Below are 21,906 nucleotides of genomic sequence, written 5' to 3'. Positions count from 1 at the left end.
ATCCACAGATCACCTCCTGAAAGATATATCCTAAAAGAGAAATTCCTAGGAATATTATAGCCAAATTCCAGAGTTAAAGTCAAGGAGAAAATATTGCAAGCAGCTAGAAAGAAACAATTCAAGTACTGTGGAAATACAATCAGGATAACACAGAATCTGGCAGCTTCTACATTAAGGGATTGAAGGGCTTGGAACAGGATATTCCAGAAGTCAAAAGAAGTCTAGGATTAAAACCAAGAATCACCTATCCAACAAAACTGAGTATAATACTTCAAGGGAAAAAATGGTCATTCAATGAAATCGAGGACTTTCAAGTATTCTTGATGAAAAGATCAGAACTGAAGAGAAAATTTGTTTTTCAAACACAAGAATCAAGAGAAGCATGAAAAGGTAAACAGGAAAGAGACATCATAAAGGACTTTCTAAAGTAGAACTGTTTACATTCCTACATGGAAAGATCATATTTGTAACTCTTGAGACTTTTTTCAGTACATATACATACACACACACACACACATACACACACACACATATAGACAGAGTGCGCAGGGTGAGTTGAGTAAGAAGGGATGATACATAAAAAAATAAAATTGAGGGGTGGGAGAGGAATATATTTGGAGGAGAAAGGGAGAAATGGAATGGGGCAAATTTTCACTCATAAAGGAGGCAAGAAAAAACTTTTTCTGTGGGAAAGAAAAGGGAGGCTTAAGGAGGGCATGACATACTCACTTTGGTATGAAAGTATATCTTGCATTACAGAAGGGTAGGGGAGAAGGGGACAAGTGGGGTGAGGGAGATGATAGAAGGGAGGGCAAATGGGAGAAGGGAGTAATCAGAAGTAAACACTTTTGGGGAGGGACAAGGTCAAAAGAGAGAATAGAACAAATGGTGTTAGAATAGGATGGAGGGAAATATAGTTAGTCATACAACATGACTATTATGGAAGTCTTTTGCAAAACTACACATATATAGTCTATATTGAATGGCTTGTCTTTTCAGTGGGGATGGGTGAGGAGGGAGGAAGGGAGAGAAGTCGGAATTCAAAGTATTAGGAAAGAATGTTGAGAACTGTTTTTGCATATAACTGAGAAATAAGAAATACAGGTGGTGGGGTATAGAAATCTATCTTGCCCTACAAGAAAAGAGAGAAGAAGGGGATAAGGGAAGGGAGGGGGTGTGATAAAAGGCAAGGCATATTGAGGGAAGGGGTAATCAGAATGTAAGGTGTTATTGTGGGGGGGAGATAGGGAGAAAATTTGGAACTCAAAATTTTGTGGAAACAAATGTTGAAAACTAAAAATAAATAAATAAATAAACATAAATAAATGAACAAATTGATAAATAAATAAATGGATAAATGAATAAATAAATAAAATTTAACTGAAGTTTGCAAGATGCTTAGGGTTAAATTGATACATTTGTCTTCTAAACTTCCTTCTAACTCATATGGGAAAATCAATCAAATAAGAGGCATTTGTTAAGCACCTCCTATTTATCAGGGGATTGGAGATTTAGAGTTTGGAAGAAACTTTAAAATCTTTCAGTCTAATCTCTTCATTTTGCAAATGAGAAAACTGAACCCAAGAAAGCTTAAGTGATTCACCCAAAGTAATGTAGATAACAGTTTGAATTGAAACTCAAGTTTTCTGATTGGCAAATCCAAAATCAGTGCTTTTTCCATTATAATATGCCTTTTATCTTTAAATATGATAGTGACACCCAGGAACATATCAAAAATGGTGAACAAATATAAAAGAAAATGAAGCATCTAAAATATTACATTAAAGTGTACCTCTTGTAAAAAGACAGTTAAGGAAGTTAAGTTCTAATAATTCCTATCAACATTGGAAAGATAATTTGTTCACTGCTTTATGTAATTTGAACAACAGACCATTGGGAGGCAGTACACCTTTAGCCAGAATGATGACCCCAAATCTAGAAATTACAAAACAACAAACATGTAAGATCTCAAATGTTGAGTATTGGACTGTGAGGCCAGGTGTTCCAGCACCGTATCCAGGGATACCTGGTTCTGCAGGATATGATTTACATTATTTAGAGGACTTTTGGTTGGATAAGAAAGAAATAAGAACAATCTCTACTGGAATATGTATGAGAATCCCAAAATATCATTTTGGGTGGATATTACCTAAATCAGGATTAGTAGCTTGAGGAATGTATGTATTGGCTGGAGAGATAGATTCTAATTATGAAGGAGAAATTATTTTAACATTCCAAAATTTAGGTGATGTAAAAATATAGTTTTGTAAAAATGATAGAACCGTTCAAGGGATTATTATTCCTTGTGAAATAAGGCCACTTGTGAAAACTTACTGTCCTTCTGAAATAACTAACAGAGTAACTGAAGGATTGGGTTCTACTGATAGAATAAAATTAGGAGCTAAAGTATGGGCAAAATGGAAGCCAGATGATGTTCTAAAGGCTGTGGAAATTATAGCACAACAAAACTGTTGTTTATTCAGGAGAGGATGATTTCCAAATTGTACCCTTAACTCATATATTCTTCCATGAATGAGGCTGTGATAATAGGTTTATAGACTCCAGAACCACACCTGACCCTATATCTACCCTGCTTCTGGTTATTGTTTGTTTGTTTTTTGTCTTTTTATCTGTTAAACTTGTTTGCTAGATTTGTTTCCTCTAGGCTTAGTACCCTCCATCTGCAGATGCCTGATCACTTAAGCTGGATGTCACCTCCTATACATGATGGTGATGTGTCATCTCTGGACCTGAAGCTGACCAAATTCCAGATGCCATCTAAAGAACTGATTTCTCAAATGGGACCTCTTGGGGCAGGGTCAACTCTATGTCCAATCTCAGCAGGAAGTAGTTGTGTAAGAAGACACCTTTGCCCCTTACTCCAAGATTTTGGGCCCCATTTGTTAAGGGGGAGTGATAGGTGCTTGTAATACCAGTTGCACCACCAACCTATGTAATAAATATGAAAGATCTTGGGGCTGAATGTAATAGTAATTTAAATGGAAAGATCTTTCTCATTAATAGGTCCATATGATCTGCTTAAATCTCCTGGAATACTGGGTTACATGTGGTGGGAGGAGCTTGCTGAAGAGGTGGAACAGGAAAGGTGGAGTGGAACCAGAAGGAAGTGAGTGAGTGGGGCCAGGTCAGAGGGGATACAATACAGGCCAACTGACACATTGTGATAGTTGATAGTGAGAAGGCCCTGGCTGAGGGAGGGGAGGTTTGAGAATGGCTTTGCTCTCTTCTGTGAATGTTTATTAACTTCTTGGTCACCATGACAGATTTAGCTTTCTGGTTTGGGGATTTGGCTTTATGGTGCTTAAATAAATGCTTTTCTTCTGCCTTCTACATGGAGAGTCTTTTATATTTTGTGATTGAAAACTACACTTGCATATTCATAGTCACCACCAGTGCTGTGAATATTGCCTTGGCAATACAAGCCACTAAAGATCTGAGGATAAAAATGTTATCAAACCTAGCCTTAGAGGAAGATACTCTTGGAAGATGCTTGGTTTTGTTAGATAAGCTTCTTCATGGTTGAGTAAGGGAAAAATCCAGACTTCCCTAACAATTTTCCAAGAAAGTATCCAAATGACTAGTGAACAGTTGAGAAAGGCATCACCATCACCCAACATATGGCAGTATTCCTGGTCATAAACATCCTATTCTTTTCTTCTTTTTCTTTTGAAGCTAGACAACAAAACTTTGATTTATGTCAGTAATGATTTCAGTGTAGTCCACTCAGATTAGCTGATCATATCTGAGAAATAGCTAATTCCTCTTATAATCTATGGCGTCTTCAGGTATCATCTACCAGTTTTGTCTGCAAAGAATAATCAACAAGTTGTTTAAAACTGTTGTACCTTTTCAGTGATCACCAATACAGCTCACTGCCCATGTAATCCAGGAGACCACTTTATGGAGGTACAATTTCAGAGATGCTGAAAGAGGTTGGAAAGGGGATTCCTTCATATGAAAGAAAGATGAGACCTTATGATATGTGCCCCTAGAGCACAACTAGGATCATGACCAGTGGGAAGATATTACAAAAAATATTTTTCCTTAGTATAAAGAGGAACTTCTAGACAATCAGAATGAGAAAAAATGGAACTAACTGCCTTGGCACAGAGTTTTCCATCTTTGATAATGTTTTGGTGGAATCTGTATTACTATTTCTCAAAGCTATTATTGTAAAGGAGATTCATGACTCATCTAAATGTTGAACCAGATTACCTTGGAGTCCCTTTCCGACTTTTAATTTATTATTAATCTTAACTCTAATTTATTTCATTTTGTAAATTAGCTGAGTTATAATTCCAGTAGCTTCTTGGGTAGATTTCTTGAATTTCAGAGAGCTGTGCAATTGATAGAATTAAATTTTCCATGATTGGAGAACTACCATCAAATATTATGGTTAAATACAAATCTAAAAAAAAAAAAGATACCTTTGAGGGAAACTGGGTCTCAATCTAGAAATACAAACAAAAGACCTACCTATTGATCGTCCAGTTTTCAAGACAGTTTAGGGATTATTAAGGGAACATTAGTGGCACTTTTGCCTTTCAACTATTCGTGTGCCCATGCTCCTATCATTCATTTAAGTTTTAATCTGGGGCAGAATCACTTAGGCAAGTAAGAGAGGCAAGAAATTGTAACTTTTAGTGGTACAGTTTTGAACAGGCTGTGCTTACTGGCAGAGTGTTTGGAGGAAGCAAAAAAAATCACACTTTATCTTTTATGGAAAAAATATTTTTAAAGTATCTCTATTATACAAACAATTATACTTTAAAATAAACTGTTAAGCTGAAATTTCCATGCGGACTACAACAGAATGAATGTTACACAAAAACTGTCTTTGGGGAAAGGCATCTAAAAAAAGATTAGGTAGCTAATAAATAACCAAGAGTGGACAGAAAGAAGGAAAGGAGGGAGGAAGGAAGAAGAAAAAGAGAGAAGGAAGGAAGGAAGGAAGGAAGGAAGGAAGGAAGGAAGGAAGGAAGGAAGGAAGGAAGGAAGGGAGAGAGGGAGGGAGGGAGGGAGGGAGGGAGGAAGGAAGGAAGGAAGGAAGGAAGGAAGGAAGGAAGGAAGGAAGGAAGGAAGGAAGGAAGGAAGGAAGGAAGGAAGGAAGGAAGGAACACATGGTCCATTCACTTATGGAGCACATAATCTAAAAGAGGAGATAATACACAAATAGCTACAATAAACAATAAAATTTAAGTGCATTTGAAAATACATGTTTAGGTGTTAAGAGAGTTCATAGGAAGACATAATTTTTAGGTAAGAAGATCAAGACCGACCTCACAGAAAAGATCGTATTGGGTGTGGAACTTGAAGAATGATTTGGATTTTGACACAAATGAGAGAGGTAGGTGTAAGGAGATGGCGTTTTTCTTAAACTAGCATTTATATAATGCTTTGAGATTTGCAAACAGTTACATCTATGATCTCATTTGAGTCTCACAACAACATATGTAGCAGATGAAGGGAGAAGCTCTTCCTAGGGTATGAGAAATCATGGAAAACATCTCAGGAGCTGTACTTAGGGATCCATAAGTTGTGGTGAAAGGACAATTCCTCAGAGATGCAATCAGTGAGAAAAAAAGGCAGCTTTGGCAGCTGATGTTTGGGGCGGGAGGGGAAGTCCGAGGCTTATCAGCTTACTTAACCAGGCTATTAACTACCCACCATCACCTCTAAGACAAAAGGGATGTGACTCTTCTTGGCCATGTTCGTACCCATCCCATAGCCACCCTTTTGTGACTTCCTTCCTCTTTCAGTGTGTTGCTTAACATTTATTTTTTACCTGATTTTACCTATATTAAAAAGTCTGATAGTAGAAGGATTAAGCACCATATACACTTTGTTCTAAGTCCTGCAATTTCTCATGGATGGGCTCCATACTCATATAGGGATATGGTCCTAGGATATGCGACAATGTGTGTGTGTGTGGATTTCCATTATATTTTACTGGATCTGAATATTTTTCTTCTTAAATCATGTACTAAATAACATGCAGCATCAATTTTTAAGTAATTTTCCAGCACAGATGGAATCTTAGGTTAGAATTAATTTTATGGAGAATATAATCTTGAAGTTAGAGAAATAAAACATGTATGTTTCTAGATGTGAAAGTGACCCATGAATTTCTATAACCTATAATACATAGGTTTTTAATCTTGTAACTCACCTTTCTCCAAGTGGAATGTCTGGTAGATTTATAAATGAAGGAAATTCCAAAGTGTTTAGAACCGGATAGGCATGGATGGGAATAAGTAAAGTTTCATCTCCCTTAAAACAATAAAACTAAATTCAAGTCACCTGAAAATAAGACTATTTTTAAAAATATTTATATATGTAACATTTTTCATATCAGTTCCCAAAAGATTTCCTGAAGAAGTTTGTATATTTAATGTTGAAAATGTTAAGATTTCTTAGCCTTAGAACTTAGATAAAAATTCAAGAATTCTTTAGCACATTTCTTGAAAAACAATTTTCATTACTCAAATACCAGGAATATTCTCAACAAAAACAAAAATATACATTAGCTGCTTTCATTTCAGAAAAAAAATAGAGAAAATCTTTAACAGTAGCTGATTAAGGAAAACCCAAAAACTACAATTCCAAGCAGCTAGATGTATGAGAGTCAGGAGACTGGGGTTTGAGGTTCAGCTTATACATTCACTTGGTGATCTAAGTAGAAAGGTCTCTTGGATTGGAAGCTTACTTAAAATGGCATCTTACATTTATATGATATTTAAGGTTCATAAAATATTTTATAAGCATCTCATTTTATTCTCACAACAAGCCTTAGACGTAGGTGGCACAAGTACTATTACGTTAATTTTATCTTATTTTTGCAAGGCAATTGGGGTTAAATGACTTGCCCAGGATCACAGCTACTAAGTGTTAAGTATCTGAGAAGGCATTCGAACTCAGGTCCTCCTGACTCCACAGCTGGTATTCTACCCACTGGGTCACCTGGTTGCCCCTCGTTTTATTTCTAAAAAGAGGAAACTAGTCCACAGGGAATTTAATAATAATGTTGAGTCCATTAAAGAATATTAGGGGGGAATTTCTTAAAATCAAATCAATGTTACAACATTTCTATATACCAGATGTTCTCAAAATTATCTGGTCTCAGAAATCTGTCACTGTCTTAAAAAAGTATTGAAGAGTTTAAAAAGCTTGAATGTGAGCTTTATCTATTGATATTTACCATACTGAAAATGAAAATGGTCTTTGTAATGCTATGAAAATAGTTTTGACCTAGTGCTTTTCCCCTCCCTTGCTCCCAAAGGCCTTAGGAGCTACACACTGGAAACTGTTGCTACATGCCCCAGCCTGGGTTCAGAGATATTATTTTTGAGCTAAGAATATGTTTTCTTAATGGAGTTTTCTGATTTACAAGGGCTTTTATTCTTTTTAAAAACTTAAACTAATTTATTACTATGGCATTCTTCTCAGTTTCTATAAACTAGAGACTAGTTAACGTTAAGGGTTCCTTTTCAGTAGGAGCAAAGTTACTAAAAGAAGGAATTGTAGAATATACTACCAATCCCAGAAATCCATTTCTCTCAAGATTTTTAAGAAAGGATAAGCAAGTACATGAAGTATAGTCCTGTCTAGAGATAGGAGGATGAGATAGCATACCTATTAATGCAAATGGAAGAATTTTTGAAAGGCTGGTGTAGGATCAGCTAGGTGACCCAGAATACCAGCCTCGGAGTCAAGAAGACCTGAGTTCAAATCTGGCCCTAGGGACTTGGCTGTGTGACCCTGGGCAAGTCACTTTCCCCCCAATTGCCCCTTCTCCTAATAAAAAGGATAGTATATAGTATAAAAGATAGTATATAGAATAGATTTAAGACCTCATCAGAAACATTGATCAGGACAGGATCACAGAATAAGAGGAAATATTCATACAAATCCAGATAGTTCTTGAAAGCATCCCTCATACACAATACAACTGATAATCATAGTAATAACTCTTAATCAAGGAAAGCTAAGGAAAATATAGCAAACATTGTTTTAAAGACACGTATGTGTAATACATTTTAGAAAGCTTTATACCCAAAATTGTTAATAAAAAAATTTAAAAAAAAAGTTTTGCTATCTAAAGAGTTAGAGATGGGGCTGGCCTTGTAATTTCATTGGTACTGATAGATTCCAAAAAGGAATTTCCCCTACTGAGGCAGGACTATATCTTCTCTTAGAGTTACCCAGAGAAGACCCATTAGTTAAGTGACTTTTCCAGAGTCCCAACCAGTATGTGCCAGAGTTCAGATGTGAATTGAAGCTTTACTGGTTTCCAGGGCAGCTCCCTAACCACTCTGCCTCCCTTGTCTCTCTCCTAAAGGGTTATCTATTCAAAAATCTGCAAGTTTACTTATGTTAAACAATCACCTTGATAGGGGTGACAACTGAAGTATTACAGTGACTTTTAGGTATAAGCAAACTGGAAGAACTAAAGCGCAGAAAGACTGAATAATTTTGTGAAATTATTACAAGCCCAAAGGTTAAGCACCTCAATACCTCTACAACTCCCCAAAATGCTGACAGGGTAATAAAAATATTTTGGTACCAAAAAAACACAAAACAAAACAAAACAAAAACCCCACAGCCACTATCTGTTTTCTTATATTTGTACCTAGAACCTCACCTCTTAAAGAAATTTTAGAAACTTACCTGACAGTGAACGCGGATACAATCATAATAATAACGCCATTCATCTGGAGAAAATTCAACTGTTACTTTAAGGGACAAGCCAGGAACAAGACGATGCTGTAAGATCAAATAAGTTCTCATCAGTCCACAGTTGCTGAATAACACCCCATTGCTTTGCAATATAAAGCAAAGACTTTTAACCACACAAGGGTGACATGCAACAAAGAAACTGAAATGGACATAAGAGGAAACAGAAGGAAATACATTGTCAATAACACTTACTTTTTTAATGTACTTGATCTCAAAATATTTGGTTTGTGGAGGTAAAATATGAAGATTTATGACATCACCAGAAATATTGATCAAATTCTGTGAGAAAGTAAAAGATGCATTTAAAATAAATACAAAATACCTTCTTACTAATTTTGCTAAACACTGTGGCCTAAACAATGAAGGGAAAGGACCTTCCTGCTAGCTGGTGTTACACAGCACTAGTCAGTCACTGATAGAGGAACCAGGTCAGAGTGGCAGGACAAGACATTCCGTTAGGGAGCACCATTTTCATATCTGAAGGACATCTTGATTCTTTGTCAATCATCAAATAGGGCAAAATTAGGTAACAGTAAAACATTTGAAACATTTTATTTTTAAAATAGCAACAAATTGTTATTAAAAGCCATATTCACATAAAAATGGGTCAGTTCTTAGATCTTGTTTTCCTATCAAGGGTAGAGAGATAAAAAAATACCAGAATAAGGTGGCCAGTTAGAAGTTTTGCTAAAAGGGAAAGAGAAAGATTTTGGGTTTTTCTTAAGATGTGAAAAAAAAAAAACCAAACTGAAGAATTAAGAAGGCTTAATCTAAAAGGTGGATGACAAAGAGAAAAAAGTGGTGAAGGACTGAAACTGCACAATGAGATATACATTTTTAGACATAGCCAGTATTAGAATTTATTTTTCTTGACTATTCAGGAGCTGTCATTATTTCTCCTCTTCTTTCTCTTCCTTTTCCTCCTTCCAAATAAGGGTGAGAAGTGGGAGAGTGAAAAAAAAAGTGTGAGTTCAATGAGAGAGCAGGAACTAGCTATTTCTATTTGTATCCTCAGTACTTAACATAGTGCTTAGCATATAGTATGTCCCAGGGTGGGGAACCTGTGGCCCCAAGGCCATATGTGGCCCTTTTAGGTCCTCAAATGTGACCCTCTGACCAAATCCAAACTTCATAGAAAAAATTCCCTTAATAAAAGGATTTGATCTGTAAAACTTGGATTCAGTCAAAAGTTCACACCCAAGGAACTAGAAGGCCATATGTGGCCTCAAGGTCGCAGGTTCTCCACCCCTAGAGTATAGAAGATGAAGGACAGGCAGAGCCAAGATGGTGGAGTAGAAAGACGCACATACACTAGCTCTTCCCCCACAGCCCATAAAATACCTGTAAAGAAAGACTCTCAACAAATTCTAGAGCAGCAGAAGCCACAGAATAGCAGAGTGGAGGAGCTTTCCAGCCCAAGGTGACCTGAAAGGCTGATGGGAAAGGTTTGTCACACTGGAGTCTGAGCAGAGACCAGCCCAGCCTTGGCCATGTGGCATGGTGCCAGGAAGAGGACCCGAGCAGGCCTCAGGGGCAGAATCCCCAGCACCAGTAGCAGTGGTTTGCAGATCCCTCAACCCACAGGCGCCAGGGTCAGTGACAGGGTTTCTTCAGCTGGCTGAGAAAGGAGCAGGGTCTTCCCATAGCTCCAGCCTCAGGCAGCAACAGCAGAGGCCTCATCCAGCAGCAGCAGCTCCCACAGAAGCCTGCATCCATTGTTGGATCGTAAAGTCCCTGGGGGATCTGAGCAGCTGATCCTTACCTCAGCCCTGTGTGATGGCCCTGCCTTCCCCAATTCTCCTGAAGGAATTGGGCAGCTGATCTTTATCTCACACTGAATGGTAGCCCTGCCCCTACCAAAAGCCCTTAGGGGAACTGAGCAGTTTATCTGAATCTCAGCCCCTAGTGCTGGCTTGCTGGAACTGGAGGCCAGGTGGTTGTGAAGAGGAAACTCTTATTCACTAATTCTGGGCATAAAAGTTTCTAATTCCTCCCAGACCAGTGCACATGCTTCACTGTGCCACCTTGGAGGAACTGTGATCTTACAGATCCCCAGAGTATCCCCTACTCTTGACAAAGGACCCAAAAGTCGAGTAATGAATTGGGAAAATACCAAAAAAGGGAAAAAAAATAAGACTATAGAAGGTTACTTTCTTGGTGAACAGATATCTTCTCCCATCCTTTCAGATGAGGAAGAGCAATGCTCACCATCAGGGAAACACATAAAAGTCAAAGCTTCTGTATCCCAAACATCCAAAATAAATATGCAATGGTCTCAGGCCATGGAAGAGCTCAAAAAGGATTTGGAAAATCAAGGAAGAGAGTGGAGGAAAAATTGGGAAGAGAAATGAGAGAGATGCAAGGAAAGCATGAAAAGTGGGTCAACAACTTGCTAAAGGAGACCCAAAAAAATGCTAAAGAAAATAACACCTTGAAAAATAGACTACCTCAATTGGCAAAAGATGTTCAAAAACCCAATGTAGAGAAGAATGCTTTAAAAAGCAGAATTAGTCAAATGGAAAAGGAGGTTCAAAAGCTCATTGAAGAAAATAGTTCTTTGAAAATTAGAATGGAACAGATGAAAGCTAATGACTTTATAAGAAACCAAGAAATCAAGAAACAAAACCAAAAGAATGAAAAAATGGAAGATAATGTGAAATATCTCATTAGAAAAATGACTGACCTAGAAAATAGATCTAGGAGAAACAATTTTACAATTATGGGACTACCTGAAAGCCATGACCAAAAAAAGAGCCTACACATCATCTTTCATGAAATTATCAAGGAAAATTGCCCTTATATTCTAGAACCAGAGGGCAAAATAAATATTGAAAGAATCCACTGATTACCTCCTGAAAGAGATCTGAAAAGAGAAACTCCTAGGAACACTGTAGCCAAATTCCAGAGTTACCAGGTCAAGGAGAAAATATTGCAAGCAGCTAGAAAGAAACAATTGGAGTATTGTAGAAATACAATCAGGAACTGAGAAAAAATGGAAGGAGATGTAAATAAAATACTGTCAAAAACAACTTACCTAAAAGACAAATTGAGGAGAAAGGATTTAGGAATCAACAGACATCCTGAAAGCCAGGGCAAAAAAATGTTTAAATAACATATTTCGAGAAATTATCAAAGAAAACTGTCCAGATCTCTTAGAAACAGAGGGCAAAGTGAAACTATAAAGAATCCACTGATTACTTCCTGAAAGAAACCCCAAGTGGAATATACCTAGGAATGTCAAAGCCAAGATTTCTAGATTTCAAAATTTAAAATAAAAGATGCAATCAACCTTTATTTTTTGCCTTCTAGAATATCATATTTCAAACTCACTTTTATTTTTAGTGAAAGCTTCCAGGTCTTGTGTGGTTCTTTAAGGTTCCCTCAATATATATTTACCATACAATCATGATTTGATGTTTGGTACCTAATGACCTCTAGAACATTCTCATTCTCTCCTCAATGAGCTCAGTACCTTCATAGTCTCTCCTTCCCAACACCTGCCTTCATATTAGGGTTCTTCAACAGACATAGATACTTCCTCAAACACTCCATTTACTCCTAAATTTACTAATTTCTAATTACCTCCATTCTACCACAGCTACATACAGGGATAGTCATATCCTTGATCTTGTCATCACCCTGAAGTGTTCCACTTCCATTTCCATGAACTCTAAAATTCTCTTATCTGATCACAATTTTGTCATTCCACCTTTTCATTTCCTCAGAAGCTCAAATCCTGTTCTTCATCCTCACCACAACATATAGTCCCTCTAACACTCAGTTCTTTCCCAGGCTATCACCCCTGCACTGCCTACACTCTGCTCATCTCCCCATCTTGACCCTTTAGTGAATCAGTTCGGCTCTTTCACAGACCAAGACTCAGCCTTAGATTTCTCCCACTGTCTGCTGCCTTAACCCCTCTTCATAGACTGATGGATAAAGCTAGAGAAAATCACAAATTGTACTTACCTGATCCATTAAAATTTATGCTACATAATCTTAACTGAACTTTCATTACAGTGAGGCAACCCTTTTTCATCCCCTAGGCAATTCATTATCCCATTCATTATAATGGTTTTTCCAAGTATTTGTATCCCTCTTTGAATCTCCCACAGCTCTCTCTCTACTCATCCTCTCAGGTGAGAACCTTGCCTCATTTCACTGAAAAATTTGAGGCCATTCACTGACAACCCCCCTTTTCTCCCTTCCTTCTCTTCTCACATCACATAAATATTCCATTACCATGTTCTTCATTTCTGTCTTATGTGAAGAAGTGATTCTTTTTGCTAAGGCTGACCCCTCTACATGAACTGGATGATCCCATTCCATCCTGTCTTCTCCAGTAGATTGTTCCCTCTATTATGCCCACTGTCATTTATCTTCAGTCCCTTCCCTGTCTACTTGTTGTTTCTCTAATTGCCTACAATGTGCCCAGGTATCTCTAGTTGTTCTCTATCCCCACAAGCTACTGTCCCATATCTTTCTTGCTTTTTGTGTCTAAATTCCATGGGAAGTCCTTCTTTAGTGGATGCCTCCACTTCCTTTCTTTTCACTTTCTTCTTATCTCTGAAGTTTGGCATTAGACCTCATCGTTCAACCAAAACTGCTTTCTCCAAAATTACCACTGGCCTCTAAATTACCAAATCTAATGACCATTTCTCAATTCTCACATCCTTCTTGACTGTAACCCTTGACACTGTTGATTGATCACTCCCTTCTCCTTGAGACTCTCTTCTCTCTAAGTTTTTGTGACACTACTGTCTCCTGGCTTTCCTCCTATCTGTCTGACTGCTCCTAGTCATTTACTCTGGTTGCATCTAGATGTCATCCTAGGGACAGCTAGGTAGTGCAGTGGATAGAGCACCAGTGCAGGAGTCAGGAGGACCTGACTTCAAATCTTACCTCAGACACTTGACACTCACTAGCTATGTGACCTTGGGCAAGTCACTTAATTCCAACTGCCTCATCCTGAGTCATCTCTCCAGTCATCCTAATGAATATCTGTTCACTGGATTCAGATGGCTCTGGAGGAGAAGTGAGGCTAGTGACCTGCACAGCTCTCCCTCACTCAAAACAAAGTCAAGTGCAAGTCATGTCATCATTTCTCTGATGGCATGGTCTTCTTCAACAACAAAGGACAAACACATACATAGATGTCATCCTTAACTCTTCACCCTTATCCTCTCTCCATTCCCCTACAAATCTGCTCAGTTGCCAAATCTTATTTCCATCTTTACATCATCTCAACTCCCCTTCTCTGTACTCATATGTTCTCCATCCAGTTGAGACCATCATCATCTTTCATTTGGACTATTGCCATAGCCTCCTTATTGGTCTACCTGCTCCAAGTCTCTCATGATTCCAATTCATGCTATATACACCTGCCAAAGTGATTTTCTTAATCCACAGGTTTGATAATGCCACTATCATATTCAATAGATTCCAAGGATTCCCCATCACTTCTAAGACTGTCTTTAAACTCATCTGACATTTAAAGTTTTTCATAACCTAACTCCAACCTTCCCTACCAGTCATATATTTTTCATACTCTCTATGGTCCAGCTAAATTGGTCTTCTTACTGTTTCTCAAGTCCTCTACTCTACCTCCCATTTCCCAGACATTACACAGGTTGTACTCCAAGCCCAGAATGCATTCCTTACTCACCTCTACCTCTTATTTTTCCAGTTTCTTTCCAAGAATTTCTAGTTTCTTTCAGAATTCAGGTGTTTTGTGTGCTAAATGTTCTACCATCTTCTATATGAAGTTTTATCTGATCTTCATTGCTGCTAATGCCTTTGCCACAAAATTATCTCATTTAATTTCATGTGTACATATATACATATATATCACATATATGTACATACATATATACATACACATGTGTGTGCATATATACATATCTAAAAAATATATGTACATAGTTCCACATTTTCCTCCCCAATAGAATTTTAGTTCCTTAAGAGCATTAATTGTTTCAATTTTTGTCTTGGTATGCGCAGCAGGACATTTAGCACATAAAACAGTATGTACTTAATAAATACTTTCTCCAAAGTTACCACTGACTTCTAAATTGCAAAATCTAATGACTATTTCTCAATTCTCACATCCTTCTTGACTGTAACCCTTGACATTGTTGATTGATCACTCTCTTGTTGATTGAATGAGGCTCCAGGTTAACCAGGAAATTCCCCTGGCACTCCTTTCCTTTATACAGAGAAACATACTCAGTAGTAAAAAATGTTAAGGACTGACATGCATCAACTAGTCCTGCTTCACCATAGACCTCTGGAATTAAGTAATCTGACCAGCCTTGGGAGGTGGAATCACAAGTTACTAATTGCACTCAAGAGTTGTCACCTGACTCTTCTCTCTGTCATTGTTAATGCAATTCTTCTCACCTAGAATGTCCTTCCCATTCCCCATCTCTAACAAAATCCTTCCCATTCTTTAAGGTGCAGGCAGCTCAAATATTACTTTTGTATAGTCTTTCCTGATCACTCTAGCCAGGAGTGATCTTTCCTTTGAACTCCTAAAGCATTGTTTGGATTTCTTTTATGGCATTTTAATACATATTATCTTGTATCATCATTACAAGTATACTTCATTTATCTCTCCTACTAGAATAAATACTTTTTGACAACACAGCCCTATAATTCTGTACTCTCCAAAAATGCTTGCCATAAGTAGAAAAGAAATAAACATTTACCCAAAGAAATAAAGAAGACACCAAACTATCTGGGAATTGTGCTTATCACATAATCCAAAACTGTGGGTCAATAATTACCAACCTAGAGGGTGAAGATGAACATTTCCTTGTTTCTCAGACCTTCCCAAGCATACAGTGAACTATGAGAAATTTTCCTATTTTTTCAACCTCACAAGCACGTTCTGGTCCTACACAAGCAGACCTTTGTCCTGACACTCAGATCTGAGCCAAAGCTGCCTATGTTTTACTTGGCAATTCTTTAGCTGAAAGTGTGATATAAATTCATATTATTCTTAGTTTATTCATTCTATTTTAAAAATACTTACCAGAATCTGTTCGTGATGTTCTCCTATTTTATAGCTTCCAAAATGCATTATTCCAGGTTCTGCCTTTACAACTTTATTTTGTTCAAGCTTTGTAAAAATCTCTGTCCATACAATGTCGATAAAGACACCATGAAAAATAATAGAAACACTAAATTAAGATCAATTATGTTAAAAAGAATTCCTTTAAATTTAGGGTATTTTTTAGAAAGTTTTATTCATTTTAAACTTAAATGCACATGAGGAGAAAAAGAACAGTTTCATGTATACAGTAGAACATAGAGAGGATTCAATGTAAAACCATGAATTTCCATTTTAAAGTGTTTACCTTTAAAAAAAACCCAAAGAATGTGACAAATACTACACAATGTTTTCAATGCTACCTAGCTTTTCTGTGCTTCAAATTTAGGGTATTTTACATGCCAGTTAAAATTTTACTGTTCTTTGAGGCACTTCAAGTCAAATCTTTCAGCCAGATTAATCATATGCATTATTTTTATTATTGACGACAATAATGGTAGGTAGCAATCATATAGTACTTTAAGACTTACAAAGCACTTTACATTAACTTCTTTGGTCCTCACAACAACTTTGTGAGGTAGGTATTATATTATCCCCATTTTATAGATGAGAAAACTGAAGCTTACAGAGGCTAAGTGATTTTCCTCTGGTCACTCAGTTGGTAAGTGTCTGAGACAGGATTTGAACTGAGGTCTTCCTGAGTCCAGCACTGTGCCACATAGCTACTTCTGCCTTTAAATAAACTGTATCCCCTTTTCATTTTTGTTAAATCTCTTCTGGAAAATCCATCATCTGTATTTTGTTTGACTATACTTATTAATTATGAGGAAGAGAAAGCAAGTTAATGGGTAGTGTGAGAAATGCCAACAAGAAAGAAAAATATCAACCAAACATTAAAAATACACAAAAGGAAAGAAGAAAAAGACACAGAACAATTTTGTTATTCCTTTGTTAAATTTAATATACATATTTTAAAGCAAGCTGTGTATAACAGAAACTCACAGTTTCATATACAATCCCTTTTTTTTGGTTCTTTGTATATTAAAATGTTCATGTTTGTGATGATTAATAATAACAAATTCATAATAAAAAGAAAGTTTTTTAAAAGAGAAAAATCCATCATCGAATTGTGGTATATGAATGTTAAGGAAATTATTATACAGTAAAGATTATGAGGAATACAAAGAAATGTGAAAAGATTTATATGAAACTAATGCTAAGAGAAGAAAAAGCAGAATCACAGAAATAACATATAAACTGATTTCAGTTACATAAAGAAAGATAAAAATCAACAGAAGTGAAACAATATATTCAGGGGATAAAATTTGTGTTGTCATGTTAAAGTGAAGGTTCATGGTCTTCATTTCTTTCATCAATGTATAAATAAAAGGATGACTTTTTGTGTATTATACAAGATCAGAGAGGTAATGTTTGGCATGAGGTCACTGAGGACAATTACTTATATTACAGGTGAGGAAAACTAAAAGCCAGACAGGTGAAACAAATGACTCAAGGTCACATACTAGCAAGTTGGCAGAGGTGAGATCTGTTTTTAGGTCACAACCCCAAATCAAGAGCTACTTGATTCTACAGTATCATACTTTTAAAATGACATTTTGTTTAACTGTATTGCTGTTTTGATGATTTTATTATTGGAGAAAATAAATAATTTTGAAAGAAAATGAGTCATGTTAAACATAGCACTCTAGATTTTGTCCGAACTTAAAAGAATTATTTTGTTTTTATAAATTTTCATACAAATTTTTATGATAAAATTCCAATCTCTAAAAGGACAAGTATTTCATGATTCCTTAATATTTAATAAGCACCCTATTCAAAGGACTAAACATCTAATTTTTATTACTGTAAACAAAAAATAAAAGTAATCCACATTTATACAACACTTTAAAGCTCACCAAAATATTTCCTCAAAATGAGGTAGGCAGTATAATTATGACTATACCAGTTTTACAGATGAGGAAACTGAGGCACAGAAAAGTGAAGGGACATATCCAATTCATGGAACTCAACTTCTGAATCCAAGACTAGGGAACCTTCCACTCTACTCCACGACTTTCCCGGAAATTGAATGTATTTCACTTTAATGATTTGACTTTGGTTAGAATAGCATTGCCACATGCCATATATCATATACTAGAAGTTCGAGGATTATGAGCTCCAAACAGTTAAAATTTTAGTTTTCTCAGTTGTTAGAATATGCTATTTCAGCTTTGTAACACAGTTTTAAAAACCTATGGGTTCATTAAACCCTACTCTGTGATGTCATCAGTTGAGGAGTAGATGATAGCAGTCAAAACAGTGTTTTTAAAGATATATGGTATTAGCACCAAAAAGATATTCTAGATTCATGAAAATCTCATTTCATTTAGGCCTGTTTTTCCCCAAAGCAACAGACTTGTTCTAGCTTGAATGACTCCTAAACATAGTAAAATACATTAAAAAACATATTAAAATCTCAAAAAATGAGGAAAAACAAAGTTAGACATTTATAAATATATGTATCTATGTACATAACATGTATAAAACATGATCTATATATTTGTATAAATAATTTACAGACATATGTTTATATATACATACACACATATATATGTATATATATACACATAGTACAAAGTGACTTCAGGCGTTGGGAATATGGACAACGAATAATGGGGATGATCAACACTGGCCTCAAAGAAACTGATGTAAGTTGAGCCTTAGTTGGAAGACAGGGGTTCCAAGATGTGACTACAAGGGAGGGCATTCTAGGCACGAAAAATTGCCTACATAAGTCAGGGAGGTGTCAGATGGAATGCCAAGTATGGGTAAGAGAAAGTAGGATATTTTTGCTGAGTGTAGAGTATGTTAACAGTCTAGAAAGGCTGATAATAACAAGACACTACTTGCATCTTATCACAACAACCCTGACTGCTCAGAATCAATTTTTCCATTTGCTTTCTATCAAAAATATGTACTCTTACTTCACAGCTAAGAATGTAATATCGCTTTATTTTTTTCAAATTCGTTTCCCAAAGATATCTCAAGCTTTAATATGCATCAACTGATTCTTCCCATATTTGAGTAAGGCACATTTCCTAATCTAAAGGTAACTACTTGAAGAAAGGTAACTCCACTGAGACTGCCTAGTGGACCAAGGCAACAAGCCTATGATGGACTCATAGCATCTCCTTCCCTTATGGGCATACCAACTGATCCTCCATTAAAAGAAGAACTGACAAGGTATAAAGTCAAAACTAATTTTTAAGCAGTTGGAAGTTTGTACTTTTATACAAAGTATGTACATCTCTTTTAAGTTTCAGTGATACATTTTATTTTACATTACAGATATTTACTTGGAGCTAGGTGGTGCAGTGGATAGAGCACCAGTGCAGGAGTGAGGAAGACCTGAGTTTAAATCTTACCTCAGACACTTGACACTCACTAGCTATGTGACCTTGGGCAAGTCACTTAATTCCAACTGCCTCATCCTGGGTCATCTCCAGTTATCCTGATGAATATTTGGTCACTGGATTCAGATGGCTCTGGAGGAGAAGTGAGGCTGGTGATATGCACAGTCCTCCCTCACTCAAAACAAAGTCAAGTGCAAGTCATGTCATCATTTCTCTGATGGCATGGTTTTCGTCAACAAAGGACGAACACACAGACATTTACATTTAGATAATCTTTCCAGCAGAAATAGCTAGGTGGCATAGTAGATAGTATAATACTTGTAGTCAGGAAACCTGAGTTCAAATCCTGCCTCAGACATTTACTACCTGTGTGACCCTGGGCAAATCATTTAAGCTCCCTCAGCCTCAATTTTCCCATCTGCAAAATGGAAATAATAATATTATGGTACATTCCTCACAGGGTCATTATGAGGATCAAAAGAAAGAAAATATGTGAAACACATTGCAAATCTTAAAGTGCTATGTAAACGGTAGCCATTATCAGTCACCTAGTGAGGCTATACACGTATTACAGAGGCATTTCCCTGCTGAAAATACTTGGTGTGCTCCTCTTCTGAAAGTCTTCAGAGACTGTTAACTGACCACATTAGGACATCATTCTTTTTATTCTATAATCACATCTCATTTTTTACCTACCTTGATCACTTACCTTATTTATCATCCTTGGATCCCAATAACTTTTGACAATTTCCAAAAATCAAATCCATCCTCAAAGGATGAGAGCTTATCACCATTGAAGTCATTTTTAAAGACATGCCCCTGGCTGATTTTAGAATTACTTTTTAAAATTCAGTTTCAAAAGACAAGTCCCCAAAATGAACAAGATCTTCTTAAGGTATTTAGCCTTTTAAGATGATTACTTTGAAAGGAATGATACTCATGTAGCTGAATAAGTTACAACCTGTTTGAAATTTTTAAAATTCAGTGATATTACTTTAGCATAACTTCTCCAAATGTGGTCTACAGACCCCTAGAGATACCTGATAATCTCTCAGGGGATATGAAAGGTCAAAACTATTTTCACATAACACTAAGCCATTATTTGCTTATTGAAATACTCCTCCCTTTTCCAACTACATATCTGTGTGAGACCAGATTTTCTTCATATATTTCAACTAAACCAATATAACATCTCAATAGATTGAATGCAGAAGGAGATATGAGAATCCAGTCGTCACCTATTAAGCTCAACATTAAAGAGATTTTCAAAAATATGAAAAACAATGCCACTTCTCACTAAACTATTTTTTTTGGAAAATAATTGTTTTTCATAAAAATACATTACTTTTGTAAACAAGTTTTATATATGTGTATATATAATTTTGCTAACAAGTAATATTTTAAATGAATTAAGAAATATTTTTAAAATTTATGCTTTGTTTTCCATCACAGTAAAGGTCAATAGATATAATCCATATAAGCAAAAGCTCTTTGGAGTCCTCAATAGTTTTCAAAAGAGTAAAAAGGCCTTGATGTCAAAAAGTTTGAGGCTCAGTGCTTAGAGCTACATGCGGTTTTTCTCTGATCTCACCATTACATAATTGGTTGTGCTTAAAATTTCTTCACTTATTCCAAGGGAAAACTTTCAAAGACAGTAGAAATGGCTATCACAATGTTCTAGTAACCTCAATTCAAAAAGCTCAGTAATGAAGAGGCAGGTCCTAGTATAGCCACTACTGCTATATTCCTAAAATTTAAAGCATTTTTTTAATACTAGACAAAAGCTTCATTTTCCAGATGACTGGAACGCTAGATAACTTAGGTTTTTCATGGTAGTTAGCTGACCCTGTAAATTTATCAATTAACAGAGTGGCAATGATAAACATCATTTTATCACTCTATAAAATGGCATAAACATAGATAATTAAGTTAGCATAAAAAATTAACTAGATTTTTTAAAATATTACACATCATACATCTGTGGCTTACTTTCTCATCTGGAAAAAATATTGGTGATAAACAAGATCTATGTTTCTCATTACTTACTTGATTCCAGTAGGTGATTAGGTACTTCCTTTCTTTTCTTTGGCTCTTCTACTAGACTGGCCAGAAGAATAGGAGATACGCTGGAATTTGTCCTTTTATCTTTGTTAGATGTTATATCCACTGGTTTTACCACCTCCATTTTATCATGAAAAAATGCAGTCTTATATAAATATAAAACTCTTCAGTTCACCTGAAGAGAACACATGGGAAGCATATATAACAAAGAGAATATGCAAGCATTTTAACTCCTAGTTATTAACTAAAGAATTGCGTCGTTTTGTGATTCACAATTTAAGAAGGATATTGATAAGTTAAAGAGTATCCTGAAGAAGACTTGAGGATGAAAGACTATAAGTCCATGTTATATGAGGATCAGCTGTAGGAACTGAGGATATTTAGCTTGGAAAGGAGTTTAGGAGTGAACAAATAGCTGTTTTCAAGTATTTGGATGGTTGCTATGTGGAAAAGGAATGAAACTGTTCTGTTTGACTGCAGAGGGCAGAACTAGGAACAATGATTGGAATTTGCAATGTTTGTCAAACTTTATGATTGGTGGGGATGGGGGTCGGGGGGAAAGCACCAGCAATGAGAGCTTCCCAGAAGTAAAATAGGTGGCCTCTAGGGGTGGTGAGCATCCAG

General features: G+C 36.3%; 1 protein-coding gene across 5 annotated transcripts in view; it reads right to left on the bottom strand.

Moving 5' to 3' along the window:
- The window catches only part of CFAP221 (cilia and flagella associated protein 221), a 104,652-nt gene that overhangs the window by 78,008 nt on the left and 4,738 nt on the right, over positions 1–21,906 (bottom strand). For 4 of the 5 annotated variants that reach the window (XM_072613339.1, XM_072613338.1, XM_072613341.1 and 1 more), the window contains exons 2-6: positions 21,268–21,457; positions 15,791–15,891; positions 8,950–9,036; positions 8,689–8,784; positions 6,191–6,291 (exon numbers count right to left, since the gene is read on the bottom strand). In XM_072613339.1, the coding sequence (XP_072469440.1) occupies positions 6,191–6,291; positions 8,689–8,784; positions 8,950–9,036; positions 15,791–15,891; positions 21,268–21,406 (524 nt within the window). In that variant the 5' untranslated portion in view covers positions 21,407–21,457. Of the gene's footprint in view, positions 1–6,190; positions 6,292–8,688; positions 8,785–8,949; positions 9,037–15,790; positions 15,892–21,267; positions 21,458–21,906 lie in introns of those variants that run through there. The other variant, XM_072613342.1, reaches the window with a different exon arrangement.

Source organism: Notamacropus eugenii, chromosome 5 (genome assembly GCF_028372415.1).
Source record: "Notamacropus eugenii isolate mMacEug1 chromosome 5, mMacEug1.pri_v2, whole genome shotgun sequence".
NCBI classification, from domain to species: Eukaryota; Metazoa; Chordata; class Mammalia; order Diprotodontia; family Macropodidae; genus Notamacropus; species Notamacropus eugenii.
The sequence above is the reverse complement of the archived record's forward strand: the minus strand, read 5'-3'. Positions and strand labels throughout refer to the sequence as shown.